We start from the raw sequence: 21721 nt of genomic DNA on the forward strand, positions 1-21721 counted from the left end.
CTTTCTATTCTACTTTATACTCTAAAGAAGTCTTTTAATGATAGTTTATACTATTTTCTATTCACTGCTGTGCTGAGACAAGCTTAGTCTATACTATATTAAAAACCTACTATAGCTTAATAACTATATTGTTTATATGTTTGGCAGTGGGTTTTTGCTGCTTAGATATGGGGATAGCTTCATCTAACTAGAGTGGTTCGATGTTATATCTATAGATTAGAAAGAAAAGACTAATATTAATTATAGTAACATCGCGCCTGTTTATTATAAGTTATGTAATTATAATTAGTAAGCTCCAGTCAGTTTAAAAATAGATATAGAAATTCTATAGATATTCTTCCACCACAGAGTTAGCACATTCTGTCTGTCTATTAGTTTAGAGATAATATACAGTTAACAATCATCTCATAATCTTTAGATATTCATATACACCTTTCTAAAGATTATTAATAAATTATGTGCCCTAATCTAATATAATACTGCTAGGCGGCCTATATTTACATATGAATTGGTCAACAAACTTCAATATCACTATCTTAGTATCTATGTGTTTACATAGTATCAATATAATCCCTTTTCCCAGTCAGTCAATAATTACCATGAGATTTATATTCCTATTAAATATTGGGAGTTTCTCTATAAAATCTATACTAATATCTTACCACATTCGCAAAGAAATAAAGAACAGTTTTAATAACCTTTATTAGTATTATCTCTATACAGTATTCATACTATATTTATTATAGTTATTTACAAACCTTTAGATATCCTCAGATAGGTTTAGCCAATATAGTTGTCAGGCTATAATAATATAGATTATGTTTCGGCCTAGATATCTAATAAGATAGGAGTCATATATATTTTATATAATATAAATATAAAGTGGTTCACTATTTAGTATCTATTATTAGTTTTAAAATAATAACTAGTCTACTATATTAATTATGCATTCGGATACTATAATACAAAGTTGTAGGTTTTAAAAGAACTACAGAAACTTCTAGCATATAGCCTCTTTGATTTATTTATAATTCTTATCCTTAATTTTGGCTAATCGCCACTATTCTCTAATTAACATTAAGTGCTCTATATAGATAGTGTGGATATAGGATTCAGATACAATATTTGATAAGCGACCCTAGAGAGATTGTTTTAGATAGTCTCTCTATACCTTATTAAGGTTGATAAGACGTTTATTTCAGTATACTAGACATTCATTATCAATCCCATCAGGCATATCTTGTAAGCATCACAATAATACATTAAATCTAGCAGCTAGTCGCCCTAGCCAATATTAAAGCTTATAGTTAAAGTATAAAAATATACTAACCCATCTTATTTACTTTTTATTCAACCATCAAAGCTGCATAAAGTATTTAAAATTCTAATAGTCAGTTAGGATAGTAAACTCTTTAGTATCAATTAATTTAGGTTCCTATTGCTTCAGATATACTATTATCACCAATAGCTTCTTATTATAAATTTTATAATTGTACTCTACAGATATACACTTTTAGAAGAAATAGATACAGATTCATAGAAGTCCTTTATTATTATATTATAATAATGTCTCCTCTATAATATATTCTAAAGAATCAGCTTCTATAATTGTATTCTGCTTAAGGTCGAATTACACTAATATTAGATCACTTATAAATATTTACTTTAGTTATTTAAAGGCTTTATTAACAGCCTTAGTCCAAACAAAAATAATTCCTTTTTTAATTAGTTCTATCAGCAGATGGATTATATCAGAATATCTTCAGATAAACTATTAATAGAAATTTATGAATCTTAAAAATAATTATATATCTTTCATACATGTTAAGGCTTTCTATTCTAAAATAGCAAAGACTTTTATAGGGTCTATTTGGATTCTTTTTCCAGCTTCTAATATAAATCTAAGATATTTTATTATCTATACCTCGAACTCGTATTTATTAATATCTAGCTGTAGTCCTATAGTATGTAGATATTCTAACATCCTTATTATTTATTTCTAATGATGTGCGTGGTTATCTTCTATAAAGATAAATATATCATCTAGATAAATAGATATAAAGTTGTTTAGGAACTCGCGAAGGGTCTAATTAATATATTATTAAAACATGCTTAATGTATTAATAAGGCTGAAAGATATTATTAACTATTTATAAAGTCTAAACCTAGTTTAGAAAGCTATCTTCCACTCATCTCCTTCAGTAATATGTATTTTATAAAAGGCTGCTATAATATTAAGCTTTATAAACTATTAGACTTTAGATATTCGTTATAGAGTCTCATATATTAACAGTAGTGTCAATCGGTTCAACAACTCGTCACCAAGATGTGAATCGGGGTGGGTATTCTGCTAATAGAAGGCAAGATGAGAAGTTTATGTAAGACAATTCTAAGATAAGTAGAATATTATCACAATGATAGGCTGTAAAGTATATTGAAAAGTAATAGTAGTATACTATTTACTTAAAAGAATAAAATATAATAAGCTAGATATATAATAGTAAATAAGTGTCTTTATATAGCTAATCCTAAATATAGCAAGTATAGTCAAGCTTTACTTGATTATATCAGTATATAGTTTCTTAGCATAGTCTTACTATATTGATTATGTAGTTATATACTTAAGTCTATAAGATGGGTCTTTTTATATAGAGACTCTTTTTGTGTAGAGATTTTTTCTGTATAGAATCTCTTTTTATACAGAGTCTGTTTTTATATAGAAACTATTTCTATATAATATAGGCTTCTGTTCAATAAGTCATTCTATATGGGAGTATAAATGTAGGTATTTCTTCTTTCTTGGGTATAATCAGAGATTCTACTCTATAAGAATATCTAATAATCTTTGTTTATATAACTAGCGTCTACTGTTATATCTATTAGCTGAGCATTATTGATTCTTATAATAATCCTTTCCTTTAAAGGCTGGTGTCTTAATAGTCATATAAATAGTTGCAGGTCCTTGTTGTATAGGTAGGCTGATTCCTTTTCATTAATATTCTTAGTGGTGATGTTTTAACTATATTGTTAAAGCAAAATATTAATAAAAACAATTTGTTTGCCTGTATTGTTAAAACTAAAATCATTCTTCTTTTTCTTTGCCATAAGTGTGCTCTTTTAGGAAAGTTATATATTAAATTAGAAATTTTAAAGTATTGTAGTAAGTGTGTTCACAGTAGTTGTAGTTACTATATTAAAATAGTATTTTTAGATTTAGTATAAAAGAAGTTATTAACTACTTAAAAGAAAATTGAGGAGGATAAAGAGATAACTTTAGCAAAACTTCTTTATTTTAAGAAACAGTAGAAGTTATTTTAGAAATATACCGGTCAGTTTATCTAAATAGATATTAAGGATATAGAGAAGTTAGAGTATTTAAAGAAGAAAAAGGAAAAAAAATAGAAATAAAAAGCCAAGCTATAAAAATTAAATAAGATAATTACAGCTGTTATTTAGAAATTTCCTATATTATCTAATAATAAGTTTGATCATATTCTTTCTAAATTTCTTTCTAGCAAAATACTTAAATCTTTTTAAAACAGTTTAAATACCTAACTAGTTCCTATAAATTATGTTTAGGTCTATATCCTTTCCAGCTAACTAAATAAAAGATTCTTCCTTCTACTAATTTTCTTTTTAGAATATTTTTAACTTTATATTCATCTTTAATTGCTTCATCATTACTGTTTTTTAGGTTTTCGGTTAGTTCCAATAATAAGATATAAAATACTAAGTGCACTTTTATTCTTACTAATAATCAGAGTTTATAATTATCATTGGCAAGTTTTTCTTGAATCATAAAAAGTCTATATTTAATAGTGTTAAGTTTATTACTTGGTCTCTTGTTTAGAATATTGAAATTTTTCTATCTAATTGTTTGTTATAATAAGTAAACTTGTCACAGACGGAATCGCGGTCGTCCCGTTGCCGCATCCCGCCTGGCGCCTGGCCGCCCTAACGGGCCCCCCCCCCAGCACCGCCTGTGCTGGTGGGCGCCGGCGACCGCCCGGGGGCCCCCGGGGGGGTCCCGGTGTCACCCAGTGTCCCCCTGGTGCCCCCCAGGGGACCGGCCGGAAAACCGTCAAGTCGACGCGAAGGGGGGAGGGGAACCGGGGCACCGTCGGTGCCTGCCAGATGATGAGACAGCGGCGAGCGGCTGACCACCGCTCGCCCTCCCCCCCCTCCCCCCCTCTCACTCTTCTCCCTTTTCTTCTCTTCTGCTCCTGCATCATCCGCACGCGAGCTCGTCTGTACCGGCCAGGAAACGAAGGCTCAGCGTCTGCTGTCACTGTTGGGGAGCCACTCTGCTGGTCAGCTCCTCTACCTTTTCTAGTGAAGGACTGAAAAAAAAACAAGGGTCAGGGAATAATCGGGCCTGAAGATGCCGCTGCAGAAGGGATTCGCGGCGTATTGGGACAGGGCGCGAGAGACGGGTGCGGACCAGAATCGACAGGGCATCGATGGGCAGGTCGTGCGGAAGAGGGTCGTCCCGAGTACCACGAAAGCTTACGACAAGGTGACCACGATGTTCGAAGAGTGAGTAGACCCTGGCCCAGGTCGTGGAGCGTGAGGGCTGACGCGGGCCCTTCCCGTCATGGCCAGCTACTGCACGAAGTACGGTCTACAGGCGGCCGTCGCGGCGTACGACATGAGAACGCTCAAGGACTTCATGAATATCGTCAGCTGGGGCATCGAAGGGAAGTACGGCGACCCGACCCCGGGAGAGCAGGCCATTATTTGCAAGTGGAATTATTTGACGGCCAATATCCGCCGCAAATACGGCAAGGACGTCCCTCGCGAGGCGACTTCCTCAGTGACCAACGTGAGGCTCTCCCCTCCGGTGGCGGGAGGCTCCAGCTAACCTGTAGACAGTATCTGCAGACATTTGTGATCCCGAGCATCGGAGCCGCGAGCCGGAAACGTCCCAAGAGGCAAGCGACCACGTCCCGTTTCGTGCACCTGGTGGCGACCCTGTGGGAACGTGACTGGCATTTGTATCGGCAGCCCCAGGCTCGGGTGAGTCTGTCAGCGGAAATCCTAGTCTACAGCAGTAGCTCGGCGAGAATTGGTGAGATGATCCAGTCCAGCAGCCGCCCAGGGACGGGCAAGGGCGTCTATTTCCGGGTAAGTCTCGCGGCCGTCTTTCTTCCCCCCCCCCCCCCCCCTCCCTCTACTGCTTCTTCATCTCATCCTAGGGAGGGAGACGGTCGACGGCTGGCTGATGCGTCCCCTTCTTTTGTAGGATGTCGTCATGGTGGTCTTCCGTAATGAGGAAGGGATGGCGGAGTTCGCGGTCCGTGTCGTTCGACCGGCCAAGGGTCAAACGTACAATCCTGAGAACAAGTAAGTCTGGCATCCTTTCCCTTCATCAACATGGCGGCGACGGGGTGGGCCACTGACAGCACGACGGGGAGATCAGCCCAGAGCATGCCATGCACGAAGGCCGCGGTGCGAAGCCCTTCTTTCTCAACCCGGTGCTGATGTTTCTCGCTCTTTGGATCGCCCGTGGTGCCTTTCGAGACTACTCCACGGTCGACCAGATCCTTGACATCCCCCCGCCGGCGCAGGGAAGAGATGCCCATGTCCTCCACTGGCGAGATGGGAACCTTCCCCTCTTTCCAGGGGTCGATCAACGGATCCAGAAAGCGAACGCTTTCGACGCCCACCGTTACTTCCTGGGTAAACGTGCCGGGTTTCCGTACCCCCCCACGATTCATGAGATCCGGGCGGAGGGCGTCAGTCTCGTGGGTCAGTACATCCCCCACGGCGGCGCGGCGTCACAGGGAGAGGGATTTGTGCCCGTTGCTAATGTCTTGTCTCAGATAGCATGTATTCAGGGTCGAAACGTATGAAGCATGCCGGCCACGCCAACCCTCGAATACACAACAAATTCTACGAGCCCAATCTGGCCACCGATCTGCAGAGTTTGCAGGAAGGCAACGACCCCCGTACCTTGGTCAACGAGGTCTTCCGTGAGCTGTCCATTCCTCGTCACCCCGACCTGGCCCAGGAACTGCCCGCGGCGGAGCAATATCGGCTCCAACAGAGAGAAGACTACCGAGACATTCAACGGGCTCTGGCCGATGGCCAAACCGGGATAAACCGCAGTCGCCTGTACACGAAACTGCGAGGACTGGAGAAGCGGGCCTTGGATGTGTTCCAGCGATCACAGCAGCAAGCTGGTCCCATCGAACCCGGCTGTGAAGACGATGACGGCTACTCCTTAGGTCCGCAACGGTCTCGGTACGCCCGAGCCTGCCGCCTGATGCCCCTGCGTCGACGGTTGGCGGAAAACATCTTCAAAGTAGGCCATCTTCGGAGCCCCCTGGGCCGTCAGGTGCTGGCAGATCTCATCGCGCTGGCCGGTCAGCGTCACGAGATCGAGATCCGGACGGGCTTAGAAGCGGACCGGTGCCATTGCGACGTCGCACACGATAGCAACGACGGTGCCAGCAGCTCCAGCGGTGAGGAAAGCGACGATGGCTGGAACAGTAGTGTGGGCGATGGGAGCGGTGACGACGGTGATGCGGGCTGCGTGAGGGACACGACTGGGAGGCAGAGGTAAGAGACCCGACCCGGGTCGTACCCCAGTAACCACAAGACGAGCGACGAGCTGACCGGTTCTGTGCCAGCCCGAACATCGGGTCGTACGGCCATCCCGCAGCTCGATGGCGCCACATTCATCGATGCCATCGGACGTATCTGTTTAGGAAGCATGGCTTCGGGGAGTTCTGCTTCATCTGCGACACCTGGTTCACGGGTCGGCCGCAGTGGGAGGAACACTGCCGGTCACACGTGGGCAACCCGTCCACAATCCCAGCGCAGTGTAATCCTCTGATCTACGGAGCGACGTTGGTCCACCCGGGTTTCTGTCCCGTCTGTCTTGGCAATGGCCACTTCTCGCAGTACCTTGATCGCGGTTCGTGGAAGAAGCACGTCGACGCTTGTTTTGGTGTCTGGGTGGGGTCCCACCGTCGCCCGTTGTCCTGCCCGTTTCCCCACCCCAAATGTGCGGCGCTTGCCGTGGACCCGTTGACGCTTGTTTTCCACTGGTGGGACATTCACGTGATTTCAATCCCACGGGAGACAGTTGACAAACTGCAAGACGTGGACCTAACTGTTGAATCGATCGCTCCCTCGCGGCAGCGTGGATTTGCCTTTATCGATCAAACCCAGTTCGCCAAGGCGCGCGTCCTCGCGGGTGATGATGGCGTGCGTCCAGGTCGCTCCGGGAAACGGGGTGTTCCGTCCATCGCCGAGGACGTAAAGACGGACCGGCGGCGGGCACGTGACCTGTCACGAGGGGAGGCGTCCACCGATGATTGCCAGCCAGCCAAGCGCCTGAAGACTCGCAAATATCCAACCATCGCTGTTGTGATACCGTGGTCGCCCTTGTGGTCTTCAACGAGGTCGACGGCTCTTAGTCCTGGGCGGCTCGTAGATCAGAGAGGATCAGGGCACACGCCAATGACGGAGTTGAACACCCAAAAAAGTAGGAACTCGCGGAGTGCTTGCTCCTTTCATCTGAACCACACATAATAACAACCATAATTAGAATCAGGTGTGCATAGGTAGACGTCCAGCCACCCCATTTTATCATGTGTGCTCATGCATTAAGTAAGCTATAATCACCGATTCGATTCACATGGTTGTACACGCCTCTTCATTATACTGTTTCCTTACCTTCCTTCCCCCATGTCTTGCCTTCGCCGGTTAATTGGAGGGTGGATCTTCGTCAAAAAATTTCATTCAATAGTCTTCTTACGCAATCCCCCCCCCCCCCCCCCCCCCCCCCCCCCCCCCCCCCCCCCCCCCCCCCCCCCCCCCCCCCCCCCCCCCAAAAAAGACCTGTAAGGAGGCGGGGCTGTATATTAGTAGTAGCGAGTATTGTTCCAATTTTAGAATTTATTCAAGTAATAGACTATTTGACTGGAAATACGGATTATCTTAATGTCAATGCAGTGATAGGATTTGGATAGTCTCCATTTCCTTCTCGGGAAATGAGAAACTGGCGCCGACTGTAAGAGCTCTCAAAAACGGCCTGCATCAACGATTTTCGATCGTCTACATGATAAAAATGGTTCAAGACAAAACCAGCGCGAATAGCTCTTCGAGATGCCCATTTAAGAATAAGACGCTCAACAGCTGTAGGATCCGCCATTTCAAATCTCGATACGGATCCGTTGCTGCCAATAATGCCTGAAGGGCTGATAACCTGCAAATCCCTCTCATTGAAAAAGCAACATAAGGAGTACGGCAAGTAGTCTTCCCTATATCGGAGAAGTGCTTTAAGGTTTTTTGGTTCTAGTTTAATCCGCTCCGTTCCATAGAGATGAATGTTTAATCGAAGACCTAATCTAGGAAACACGATGTCGCTGGTTCCCCTGTCGAATTCATATGGTCCCTGTAAACTTTGGAGAAGTAAATTTCTCCAGACTTCTGAATCTAGAAACATCATCCAATTCTCATACTGTGGATCTCCTTCTCTTCGTGGGTTTTTTGCCTCCATGTGCGTATGAAGAACAATAAACATATCCTTCCGTCGATCCGTGGATAATACGAGATCATAGAGATCAGCACCTATAAGACATGGCCTAACCCCACATACGTCAATGATTAGATTTATCCAGCTTTCATTTTTAAATATCTTTTGCCATATAATGGAAGCGGGATGTTTTTTCCATGAGAAAGCATCGTGTAGGCTATTTTTTGATATAGGATTGAGATAATCAGAAATATGAAGAACCAATTCATCGGGAAGCTTGCTTCTCATTGAAATTGATAGGTGGGAATCTTAAATTTTACTTCTTGTACGAGGACTGAGCCAAAAATATATGGGAGATATATATACTTCCGGGAGGTCGGATACAGAACCCAGTTGTTAATTCGGGCGCCTTGCGGGAGGGAGGTAAAATGGGATCCATACTGCTGAGCTTCATCGAGCAATCCATGCTTTCCTAGCGATATCTCTTGATTGAGGTATCATTGTTAACGTTATCCACAAATTTTGCCCAACGTAGAATAGATACCTATATTGAGTCATACTATTTCTGTCATATCTCCACGTAATCTCGGTTGCAGCGGATTCTACCGCTGAAGGTGACGTGGAAGGCGTCTCTGGACTATCCCAGTCACCAATAATCTGGACCCGGGTGTAATAACCCTGGTCTGACCGGAGCCTGGGTGGTATGGGGCCACGTCAGATTGGTCGAGGTGCTCAGCTAAGTTCAGGAATCAGGGTCAGAAAAAGGCAGGTCAGGCCGGTAAGGGGTTAGTGGTTGTCATCCCGTTCCAACCCATCAATGCTTTCAGCAGCATTCTGGATTGTGGGCAGCTTCACGTGCTGAAGGTGATATGGGGGATCGGATTGGTGCCGTTTTCCGGTAAGATACCGTAACCGGGCAAGGTAATAGTCCGGCTTGCACAGGGGTAGAGAAGGGAGGGGGGCCAGCACTATGACGTTAGTCATTGATGGATTCATCAGTTATCCATAAGCCGTACTTTTCCTTCCTCCAGTGCAAATTAGCCCATTTCCAGTAACTCCGGATCCGCAGATACACCCATCGATGCCACAACCCTGAAAATGAACGCACTTATTGACCTTCCAGCTGAAATACGTCTCAATATTTGCGAGTTCCTGTGTCGTGAGGATATCTATGCATTCTGTCAAGCGTGCCACTTTTCACAAGTCCCCCCCGAATATGTGCGTCTATGTGGTGGCATAGAATCGGTTTTCCGATGGGCAGTTGCGAGATACAGTCGCGTCGAAGACATGGAAATCAACACCCTCAACATGTTATTCGAAAAAAAGAAGTATGAATACAGCATTATCCGTATCGGTGGCAGACCCGCACTGTTATACGCTGCTATTACCAGAAACCATGCGGCAGTTAGTCTCTTCATAAAAAATGGCTTTGTCGTGACAAGTGACAGTTACAATTATCACTGCGGCAACATGATTTCCCTTCAACTCGATGTTTTCCAAATTGCGTTATACGGAGTGGTCTCAGTCATTGAAATGATGATTGATTGTTTCCCTGCAGTCAAAAACGTCGTCTGGAGATATATGGAACGCCATATGGTCCCTTCGGGTGCTTTAGAAAGCGGGCCTAAAGCTATTGAGTGTTTTTTATTGATGACACCTCCCAAACGTCATCAGAAGATATTGTCTCAAGGGGTGTCTTGGATTATTCTGCATGAAAATATCTGCCTAACCGAGAAAATAAAGGCCGTGGGGCTCCTCCTCCAGCAGGGGGCCAATGGATATTATCCGTGCGGCAGAACCCCGCTTGAGTCCGCAGCAAGTCGCGGTTACGTTGAAATTGTCCAACTGCTAGTTCAGGAAAAATACGATCCAAGGTTAAGATCATCTCGGAATGCACGGAAGCTGGCGAGAAAACACAGGCACAGTCAAGTCGTGGAGATTTTAAGGGGCAAGAGCCACAATGGCCGCAAGATAACGGCAAGAGGTCGGAAAGGCCAGCCCGGTGGAACATCACAGGCCGGTGGTTGATGAATGGTGTTACTGTCGATTTCGATAGATGCCCGTTTATTTCGACAGATGAGGAAAACTTAATATCCAACTTTGAACAGTTTATAATATCTTTACATACTAGGGTTGTATAAGAATACATGTGCATGCTTGCTAATTCTACTGTATTAGTTTAACATACCTTTTTTGTTCTGGAGTTAGCAGAGCGCGAATGCTGAAAAGAATTTTCTAATTATATATAATTGATATGATGTGATCGTCAAATTAGTTTTTTGAGTTTGCATCGAGGTCGACAGACAGATTAACCAACTCCTTGCTCAGGCCGACCCTGAGGACAGTGATGATGACAGTCCCGACCATAAGAAGTGGGAACTACCTATCCCTAAATACATCTTCCCCGAGCGGGCACGGCTTTTTGAGAATTTTTATGGGCCGGAGGCAGAGAACTTTGAGGACGACAAGCTTCTTGCAAGACGTATCCAGACGACCAAAGATATGGTTGCGCTCAGTAAGCTCTGTGAGCCAAATCGGCGGGGTAATCGGGTCAACTGGAATTTCGATGGTGACGAGTCAGAGAAATCGGAAGAGCCGTGGATCCACGAAGAGGAGACTCTCGACTGTCCAACGGATGTTTGCATCATCTGTTACGGCCTATCGCGCCGTTCAGCTTCCAATCCGCCTCCACATAGATTTCCTCCTAAGCGACAAGATTCTCTCCGTCGTCATCTCATCGACTGTCACCTCGCCAATGCGCACGGCGGAATCAGCTGCACCTGGGAGGTCTGCCGTGATGTTCCCAAGTTCGCCGAAATCACCGATTTTTTGGCCCATAGTCTATACGTGCACGCATATGACATCAAGATCCAGCCAAAACATCTTCCAGCAAGGCATCCTGTCTGCCGCAGTGAGCATTCTTCTCTTGATGACTCAGAGTATCTTTCGGAATCCGATCGCCATTCCGGTATAGACACTCCAGCGTCCTCCATCAGCGCTGAAATGGCGACTATCGACCCTCGCTTGCTCGAATCCGACCCCGCCCCTGCCACGAAGTTTTCACTGCGTCGGTCAAAGAGAATTAAAATGTCTCTGTGAAATACGTTCATTGATACTGAGGTACGAGATCGATCATGTCTAGGCTATCTCTTCATATGACAGGCCCTTATTCGCTTTTCTATGGCCTACGAGTTGATCGTAGAAAGCGTTGCGCCTCATCACCTATGAATCAAAAGCCACCGTGGCGCTGGATACGGTGGTTTCGAGCTTTTTGTGACGACCGGAAATTTTGTGCACAATCAGTACACCAGCTGTGTTTATCAGTGTCGTGTTGCCGGAGACTGCTTTTGCTGTTAAATTCCTGCCTACAGTTATTGCAATAGCGATCCCTGAGGTGCCGTTTCGGGGTTTGAAAGGTGTATGAAATGATTCCGGAATAACTGGATATAATGCTTTGCTTTCTGCTGCATGAAAATCCTTATTCAGATTTATGGTTCAATTTAGCGGAATGAGGTGTTCCTACCAGACTTCTTTTTCTAGCTGAACAACTCTTTCCATCATGAGAGTGGAGAACTGGTATCCAAATTCTGGAAAATTTTTCAGAACCTCGTGAAACCGCGTTGACTCCCTTAGAGTAGAAATGCGTTGGATGGCGACTGCTAATAAAGCTTCACACAGGTCTGATCCACCAGGGCATTCCGGCCCATAAACATACTCAATAAGAGCAGACACACTTTATAGCTAGCGGTGACAGGACGGTCATGTACTCGGGTCTGCGCAGTATGTTTCCTTTTCGCGAGTATAAATGATACATGCCCAGTATTAGCAATCCTGATGCTATACAACTCGAAGGCGGGAGAATCTCGCTCAAGCAGCTGGACACATAGCCATTGCCCCAGATCGAGCACTGCGCCATGCGGTATTGTCTCTGGATTTCTCTCTCTCTTTATTTTCTTCTTATAGTCAGAGCGTCTGTGTGCATTTGCTAGTTTTGTGAGAGTAGCACACGAAGAATCAATTGCTGCCTATGTATCCTCTGATATTCTCGTTGTTGTTGATGATGTTCTTGTTGCTGCCTGGGATCTGCATACAATGCAGCTTGTTCTCATTATTCATGTTACCAAAGACACAAGGATTAATACTAAGGACCAGTTTGGTCTAATTTACGAATAGTTGACGGAACAAAGAAGCCAATACGTACCCCTAATTAACTATCCCCCGTTCGGCAGAACAACGTCCCCTCTATTAATCCAACAAGTGCGTAAATGCATCTCTGTAAAATTACTTCGCGTAAATATAACCACCAAGTCAACGTATGGGCACTGATCATAATATCCCAACATATACCGAGACTGGGCATGTGACCGCACCGCAGATCGTTACATTTTATTACTTCATGACATGGTCAGAGGTGAAAGCTTCAACTACCTGGCTTCCTTCGTCTCCACCCGGTCTCGAGACTCCACTCGAGCAGCGGAACATAGAACCCATATTGTAATTTACGAGGCCCAGAAATAATTGCTTGGCGTTTCCACTTTACTAATTTAGCTTTGGATTCAAATATTTGGCCAGGCGGTGTATATGAAACAGTTACTTATAGTGAGGAATTCTTTATTAAGAATACTACTAGTACCGTTTGTGGTTTTAAGTTGCGCATTTGTAAACCTAACTTGGCAAAGTGTACTATAGAATCCAACAGCAGTTATATTATAAATATTCTAACTATATTACTGGTAATTTAGTCTTAATACTAAATTTATATAAATAAATGTAAGTACTACTTTAAGTAATATTCTAAAATCTTTACAGTATTATAAATATAACGCAAGTAGATGTGTAGATAGCGGAGATCAAGTTTCAGGTCCTTACGACTCCCGCGCCGTGTAATACTCTCGGTCATAGAAGGTCTCAATGCCCTTAATTAATTTTTTTTATATGATTATTATTTGGGGAAATTTTCTACTAAGTTTTCCTTGGGGTCGCTTGCTGAAAGTCTCTATTGACTTATGCTCAGACTGGTATAGGTTGTTTTGAGCCAGATGCATAAACCGAGAATACTGGTCTCACCCTTCCACACTAAGTCTCAGTCCACGCTCCAGTAGATCGCTGTATGTAATGAGTACACGGTATCATCAGCAATCTAATGTCTGTATTGTCTGTATTACATGTACCATCCTTAGGCTGTTGGGAGGGTTCGTATGGACGCTAGTATTGCCAAAGTTTTTCCAAATATAAGTTAAATTATGTGTTATACAGTGACGTAATATAACATAATGTAACCTACGCTGATCAGATTTTGACCTGATTTGCCATTGGGGTCTGAGATGGCAAATAGTCGGTCTGTCAGGGAGAAAGCATCAAAAGTTCGGACTGTCTTTGGCAATTGTAACATAAACCCAGATCACCAAGGCCATTGACAAATTATTATAAGGTCCCAGGCTAATCTCGCGTGTTTTACTCCCTTCTCATTCCTTCAGTATATAATACTCTTTAAAAAAATCCGCACCGAGAACTACATTGGTATTTTAACGCTGTGTGTTCCACAAACAGTTGTGATCTACTAAGGATATTGTCAAAAGTTCGAAGTACCCAGCAAATTCGTCAATCAAAAAAAACAAAAAAAATAATTCGGAAAGAGATGGCAAGCCAAAGCAATCACCTGGTTAAGGTTCACGAGTTATGGAAGCTCTTACGACAACGGACAAATGAGGGCAGTTATGAGTTGGACGGACAACACTTGCACATTGCTGAGGTTGTAGCTACCGCGCAGTATGACAACCAAAGAAATACCCTCTGGATGGAAATTCTGTACTTACATGTTGTTCAGACAGAGCAGCATACCTTATCTTTCTCAAGATCCAAAGCTCCACCGACTCTTACAGTGTAGTTCGGATGTGCTATTCGATCATCTATCCAAGGGTTGGTATGTTTACGGTATGCGAGTTATGAACAGGATATACAGTCTGCAGGTTTAGCCAAACAAGCTGACCCTATATTACAGGCGTTAATACCGGATTTGGAGGCAGTGCGGATTCGCGCACAACCGAGGTTATTTTACTTCAACAGTCACTGATGCAGCTCACCCAGACTGGAATTCTTTCCCGCTCTCCTGATGGCTTGGCGGTCCCCGGGCATTCTACACCACTGGGATGGGTCCGGGCTGCAATGGTCGTGAGGTGCAACTCTACGCTCAGGGGCCATTCAGCCGTATCTATCCCTACTCTAAAAGCAATGGCAGACTTGCTTCAACATCGACTTACGCCTATTGTGCCCCTCCGGGGTTCTGTATCGGCATCGGGTGATTTGATGCCCCTCGCCTACGCTGCTGGCAGTCTGGAGGGAAATCCAGACATTTTGCTTGAAAAAAATGGCAAGGTTCAAGCATCGCACTTGGCCTTAGAGGAAGCTGGACTACAGAAGATTTCTCTCGGCCCGAAAGAGGGCTTGAGCTTAGTAAATGGGACATCTGCGTCCGCTGGTTTAGGTGCCTTGGTTGTGGCCGAGTCACATTTTCTGGCACTGCTCACCCAATTTTTGACAGGTGGAGCTGTCGAAGTACGTACAAATCGAGTCACCTCAAAAGTATTAAGCTGACGCAAAATGATATAAATAGGCATTGCGAGGTAGCTCAGAGAGTTTCCACCCTTTCATAGCGCAAACACGACCTCACCCAGGTCAGATCGAGTCCGCTCGCAACATTTACTACTTTCTCCGTGGATCCCATTTGTCTAGAGATGTTCTGGAGCCCAAGAACCGAAGACGCGAAGACCTCGTGCAGGACCGCTATTCTCTTAGAAGTGCTCCTCAATGGATCGGTCCCCAACTGGAGGATTTGTTACTTGCAGATCAACAGATTAGCATTGAGCTTAATTCTTCCTGCGACAACCCACTCGTTGACAGCGAGGCTAATGAGATTTACTACGGCTGCAACTTTCAGGCCGCAACTGTAACATCGGCCATGGAAAAGGTCCGTCTGGCTTTGCAAATGTTCGGTCGGATTCTCTTTGCACAGAGCTCTGAAATGATTGACCCTAATCTCAGTGGGGGCTTACCGGCGAATCTGGCTGCAGATGATCCGAGCCTTTCGTTCACAATGAAAGGAGTGGACATCAACATGGCTGCCTATATGGCTGAACTTTCTTATCTCGCCAATCCACTAAGTTCCCATGTGCAGTCTGCAGAGATGCATAACCAATCTATCAACTCAATGGCCCTCGCTTCCGCACGTATGAGCTTTGACGCTATTGATATCTTGACCAAAATGAGCGCATGCAGTGTCTATGTTGTTTGCCAGGCGCTGGACCTCCGATGTCTCCATACAAAGTTTTTGACGGAAGCTGTTAAATCCATCGCTTTCGTTACTACGAGCCTTTTCTCTACAACCTTGGATAGCCAACAATTAGACTCCTTACTTGTTGCCTTGAAGACTCATACGGATACAGCATGGGCAGCTTCAAGCAAATCAGATCTTCAGGTCCGTTGTGAATTGCTAGTCAGCTCAGCTGTGCCCATTGTTGTCGCCCATGCAAAAGGAGCAGTGGCAGAGGTTGTTGAGTGGAAGGAACAGACTACAAGTGCGGTTTCTGAGACTTGGAAGACAACATACAAAACTTTTGCAGATGCACCACCCACTGCACAATATTTGGGAAATGGGTCGGGGGTATTATACGAATTCGTACGAAATAAGCTCGGTGTTCCCTTCCACGAGGGCTTTGTCGAGCACCCTACTGCTGACAACAACACGCTGCGCGGGCGACCCAAGAAAACAATTGGAGGATGGATCTCAATCATTCACGACAGCATTGAGGATCATTCCATATATGACGAATTACTGACTCTCGTTGAAAAAGGCATATTGGCCTCCGAAAACGAGAAAAGCAGGACGAATGGGGTACACTAGCGTAATCCAAAATCCAAAACCGAGTTGGTCACTTACGGACGCTCTATATTGATTTCAAAGCTCAATTTTTAACCCGCATGATAATTGTATATCAAAAGCTGATTAGACCGCGATTAGCACATGTAGTTTCATATCCTATTATTTCACGATTATTACAGTGAAATTGATGTCGGAAAGTGCTCACCTTACTAATCCAAAACTGGCCAGTCACGGTTTTTATTGCTTATATTCAACACCTAATCATACAAATCAGACAGGTCAAACAGATCCTACAAATCAACTTGAAGATCTAGTCAGAAATTACGCATGTTTTGTGTATAAATTTGCTGTTGTTTTCATATATTTAGTTTCAGACCTTTCAGACCTCAATAAAATTATCCTTGTTTGTATTCTAGACTATTAAATTCCGACAACTAGACTACCCGCCGCCGGAGGATCGGCGTCGCGCCGATACTTTTTCACCACATTTGACCGTTCCTACGTACACTTTTTGCTATGGATGACCCTGGCGTTGGTGAAAAGGAGCCGAGATCAGGTTGTTTCTTGTCATCTTGTTCTGCTTCATCGCAATCCCAGTTTTATTGGCTGACTATTTAATGACTAGATTCCACAATCAGAACTGACGTGATTTCGGTCGAACCGCCTGTTGGCACAAGTAATTCTACCGTACTGGATAAACCCATTGTCGGGTTGGAAAGCGTGGACAACACGTTACGTTCAGATGCTGAACATGCTATAAAGACAGATTCGAAACCTCCTTCAGTTTTTACACATATCTTTCTTTATTTTGTCCGACTATCTAGGCAGCAGTTGTTTCATATCAATCTCTATAGCTAGGTGGTGTTTTATATGTCACATAATTACGCGCAGTTCCTTAAGACCTTAAGAAATTATTGGTTTTTATCTGTATTACAATGACTGATAAAATACAGTCTAGCTATATATAGGTTGGCGTGAAACAACTGTTACCTAGATAGTAGGGCAAAATAAAGAAGAGTATGTGTAAATCATGAAGCAAGTTTCGAATCTGTCTGTACCTGATGCGGACCACTGTACGGCCAACTAAGAGCCAGATTTCAATGCCTGGTTGTCATCAACCAAAGTTACAGGTTATTGACGCTACTGTACTGAAAAAGATGCTACCAGGCTGAGCATAGAGTGGCGTGACGCTGAGCCCGCACATATTTGTTATATAGGTTGATCCAGTGTGGTGCCGATGTGAATCAGCGGAATGGAGACGGAAATCACCTCTGTCTTGCGCAGCACATTATGGGCATTGGATGGCTGTGAGATATCTTCTTAGAGAAAGAGGAACTGATATCAACATGACGGACAACCGAGGACAAACGGCACTTTATATAGTCAGTTGATCCATCAAAGGCAGTGTAGAGTGGATATTAAAGTTACTTTTAGTTGAACTAAAAGTAAACATGAATATCAAGGATCACTACAGAAAAAGTCTGTTGACTTATGTCTTTGAAAACTAACACTCCAAACTTGTGGAGTTACTATTGATGGAGGATAGGATTAAAATACATGCTATTAACTGGTAATAAGTGGCTGATATTTATCATGCAATCATGAGCGATAATCTGGACTATATCAGAATCCTCCTGAGAAGAAAAGACATTGCTCGTGGAAGCATGTACTCCGGCGGCAGGGCGCCATTGGACTTGGCAGAATTTGTGTCGAGGAAACTTGACTGTCAATTCCCACATGCGATCCTGCTGGCTATTCTACAGAGGATCGGGGGACCTATGGATGAAACCGATCATCGGGAATAGGAGACGGAAGGGCCACGGGATGTTGTTATAGATAAGAGCAAGAGACAGATGGAAATTAAATTGATTAAATTGACGAATTGTATCATGGGTATAATCATTACCCGGCTCTTGATCAAGAGGTTCATTTGACTCCGTTGAACTAGGGTAAGAGCAGGTGTGGTCGAAGATCATGAGCGCTGGTAGAACCCCAGTTGTATGCTTCTCGGTGGGAAATGATCTCTACTTTCTAGAATGTTTCTTTTGGCTGACTCGTTAACTCTTACTTGATGCTATCTCCTTAACTAATTAAGGAATTATGTAGAGTAAGATAGCCATATCTCGACTAAAAATATATAGAAGCACTACTCTATAATTTACTATGTTATATTTACCTTCCCTAATAATAAAGTATAATAAAAAGAAAATTCTTCTCTCCTTTTGTTGTAGTATATATCAGAAAGATGTATCGGAGTTCACTACAAGGACTGGAGAAAGTTCTGGGAGTTAACCACTTATCCACGTTGACCAGTGACCAGTCTCAACAACTTAGCATTTGTCCTTAGCATGCAGGGGAAATATGATAAAGCCGAACCTATGCTTCGACGGGTGCTGAAAGGATGCAAGAAATCGCTAGGGCCTAAGCATCCTCACACGCTAGTCACTGTTAATGAACTGAGCAATTAATGAACTGAGCAACATCTCTTTCGGCCAGGGGAAGCATGAAGAAGCTAAAGCGATGTACCAATACGCACCGGTACTGATTTTAATATTTTTGCTCATATTTCATCAAGACACGGAAGTCGGCATAGAAAATTTAAATTGAGATTGACACGGTACAGTCGCACGCGAAATGTCATTTCGTGTTTTGTACGTATTATTCCACACCCGAGGGCTAGTCTTAAACTTTTGATCTGATTTTATATTTGCCAGAGAGGCTAGACCCAGTGAAACCAGGGACAATAAAGTTAAGTTACACGTTGTAACGCGGACTGCTACAAACGGCATAGACTTAATCATGTTTCCTTTGATAACTTCAAGTCAACCTTTCATCCTCGTTTTCCTTTCGTAGACATTGAAGCTATTCTTGTCATGATCTGCATCATGATCGCTGTTATGACATGCCTAATATTATCGGCGCTGGTGTACCTTTACATATTCAAAATTGTAAGAGAATTGAGATTTGCTATACACAACCAGATTGCAGGTAAAAGGGAGCAACAAAACTTAAGATCGAAAGGTTTACATTTGTGATCAGGTGTTGACATGAGACTGACAAGGAAGCGAACCAGGCGCGCAGGACTGACACCATCTACATTGGCGTAACTATTACCAGATAGGGTAATAGCCCTAACGCGAAGCCACTAGTAGACATCTACATAGTAGCGCAGGCCATATGATCTATTCTTTTGGATGTTCTCGAGTTTCAATGAATTGCATCCAGATAGTAAAAATGTGTATCAAAACATTGTCATATGACGTAAGCTAAAGGTGATGTACCGGTACTGGAAAGTGCGAATAGCTTCAATTCTAAACTGTGTCGTAAAGGCCTAGACATACGCGGACATCATACACGATCCGGTCCAGACTGACCGGATTCCTGCCGCCACGTGTTTGGATCAGCTTTCCATTTCGGACCAGCCTGCCAGTCGCTTAGCCCTAACCGTGCACTAATAGAAACATAGCATGTGAGATCTATATGTAGCGTTTGAGTCTACCTGCGGCTATACTCTCTTTCTATCCCATGACAGCGAATCGCTTCAGGCCTCCCATACAAAAATAACCCAAAAAATCATTGACGATCAATAACGTAATCAACGTGAACTTTTAACACAATGTCTAACTATTCGCGAGTATGAAGCTAAATTGAAGAGAAATTCCTGATACAGGCATAATTTCAGATCAAGCTTGGAAGGAACTGTTACCGGCTAGAACGAGTGAAAGAGTTCACTAATAAATGGATCAGAGGACTAAAAGATTAGTCTGAGCCGTTCATTGATCTCGGTCACTGTCATTCCGCTCGCAATCTCAATTTCGGACCTCTTCAATCTCACAAACTCGTTCAGCACCCGCGAACCCAAAGCTGCTTTCAAGACATTATCGTCCGCAAGCCGCGCCAGCCGATCCTCCAGCGAAGCCGGGATGGAGTCTGTGATTCCCAGCTCGTCCTTGGAGACCTTGAGCGGGTCCAACATGTGCGGCACTGGCTTCACCGTTAGCTCCCTCCGGCTCTCGATGCCGGCGACGCCGGCCGCGATCATAGCCGCAAAGGTTAGGTACGGATTCATGGCCGCGTCCGAGAAGCGCATCTCCCACAGGCCTGGCCGCCGCTCGCGCACCGCGCACGACTTGTTGTCGTACCCCCAGCTCGCCAGCTGTCTGCTTGCGGTGCAGGCGAGGCGTTGGTCACTCTGGAGCACACTTGGCATGGCAAAGGCCCCGACACCGGCTAGACTGCCCAGAACGCCAGAGAGGAAATAGTCGGCAGCCGCCGGGTCTGAGACCGAAACGCTGGCCTGCAGACACTGATATACATTGCCCTGCTCGAACGGGAACGGGCACATGGTCGCCTCGTACCCGTGGCGCCGCGCCACCGTCTTGATGGTCTCACGGCAGTAGATGGCGGTGTCTGCGGCCTGCAGAGGCCCGTACGGGGGCAAGGCGATCTCGAAGATGCCGGGGCCCATACCCTCGGGGTGGTACTTGAGGATGTCAATGTCGGCCTTCGCTAGCGTCTGGGCGATGTCGTCGAGCACCCTGGTCAGAGCATCGTCGTACAGGAAGGTCGAGTTGAAGTTCGCGTGGGCTGTCGCCGGCCGCGTGAAATCGCTGGTACCCGGCTTGTACAAGAGGAACTCGATCTCCAGGCCGACCAGGATGTCCTGGCCTACAGCTTGCTGGGCGTGGAGCACCTGCTTCGCCAGGATGCTCCTCGGACACAGGCCGAATCCGCCATCATCGTTGTCACTTGCTTCCGCTTTGCCTGCTTCTCGGACAGCGCACATGACGATGGCGTGGCTCGGATAGAAGGAGCACACTTTCAACGTGGTCCAGTCCGGCACGATCTTGTCGACGCCAACCTGGAGCGCCTGCATATTTGCCGTGTCGAATACCGTGATTCCCACGGCGAACACAGACATGTTCGTGTTGAAGGACCCGTCGGCAGCCACTTGGAGCGTGGCCTTTCTGGGCATGACCGACACGCGGAGCACCGACCCGTGGTCCACGACAACGAAGCGGACGAAGAGTACGTCCGGGTTGCCGTCAAAGAAGTCTTGAACAGTTAAAACTGGCGCCGTGTTTGCCATTTTCAGGTTTATTTTTGGGTAGACTGGGTTGAGACGCAAATAACGCTAGTTTGTTTTGCTCTTGGTTAGGGTTAGGTTAGGGCAGTTTTCTTACGTAAGGCGGCAGTAAAGGAGGAGGAGGAAGAAGAAGGAAGAGGACGAGTGCAGGACCACACACTCTCTTTATAGACCTTTTCTAATGTCAGCTAACGTAGTAGTCCTCATTAACCTGATTTAGCTAGCTTCTATACTATCGCCGCTATGAAAGGTCTATCTAGAGAAGTGATTT

At 44.5% G+C, this 21721-nt stretch overlaps 4 protein-coding genes across 4 annotated transcripts; 3 read left to right on the plus strand and 1 right to left on the minus strand.

The window, feature by feature from the left end:
• Positions 1-4381: 4381 nt before the first annotated feature.
• TRUGW13939_08763 (uncharacterized protein) lies at positions 4382-7539 on the plus strand (the record flags this gene model as incomplete). Its single annotated transcript, XM_035491892.1, has 7 exons — positions 4382-4536; positions 4603-4822; positions 4882-5124; positions 5243-5343; positions 5420-5748; positions 5823-6535; positions 6715-7539. 7 exons carry the CDS (start codon positions 4382-4384, stop codon positions 7537-7539), a joined length of 2586 nt encoding a protein of 861 aa, XP_035347785.1.
• A 2044-nt stretch (positions 7540-9583) lies between these two features.
• Positions 9584-11584, plus strand: TRUGW13939_08764 (uncharacterized protein; the record flags this gene model as incomplete). The annotated part of the gene is made up of 2 exons (XM_035491893.1): positions 9584-10359; positions 10789-11584. 2 exons carry the CDS (start codon positions 9584-9586, stop codon positions 11582-11584), a joined length of 1572 nt encoding a protein of 523 aa, XP_035347786.1.
• A 2539-nt stretch (positions 11585-14123) lies between these two features.
• On the plus strand, positions 14124-16385 carry TRUGW13939_08765 (uncharacterized protein; the record flags this gene model as incomplete). The annotated part of the gene is made up of 4 exons (XM_035491894.1): positions 14124-14254; positions 14313-14419; positions 14487-15040; positions 15099-16385. The coding sequence occupies 4 exons, from the start codon at positions 14124-14126 to the stop codon at positions 16383-16385; spliced, it is 2079 nt and encodes a 692-aa protein (XP_035347787.1).
• A 3730-nt stretch (positions 16386-20115) lies between these two features.
• Positions 20116-21453, minus strand: TRUGW13939_08766 (uncharacterized protein; the record flags this gene model as incomplete). The annotated part of the gene is made up of 1 exon (XM_035491895.1): positions 20116-21453. The coding sequence occupies one exon, from the start codon at positions 21451-21453 to the stop codon at positions 20116-20118; it is 1338 nt and encodes a 445-aa protein (XP_035347788.1).
• Between the last annotated feature and the right edge of the window lie 268 nt (positions 21454-21721).

Source organism: Talaromyces rugulosus, chromosome V (genome assembly GCF_013368755.1).
Source record: "Talaromyces rugulosus chromosome V, complete sequence".
In the NCBI taxonomy this organism is placed as follows: domain Eukaryota; kingdom Fungi; phylum Ascomycota; class Eurotiomycetes; order Eurotiales; family Trichocomaceae; genus Talaromyces; species Talaromyces rugulosus.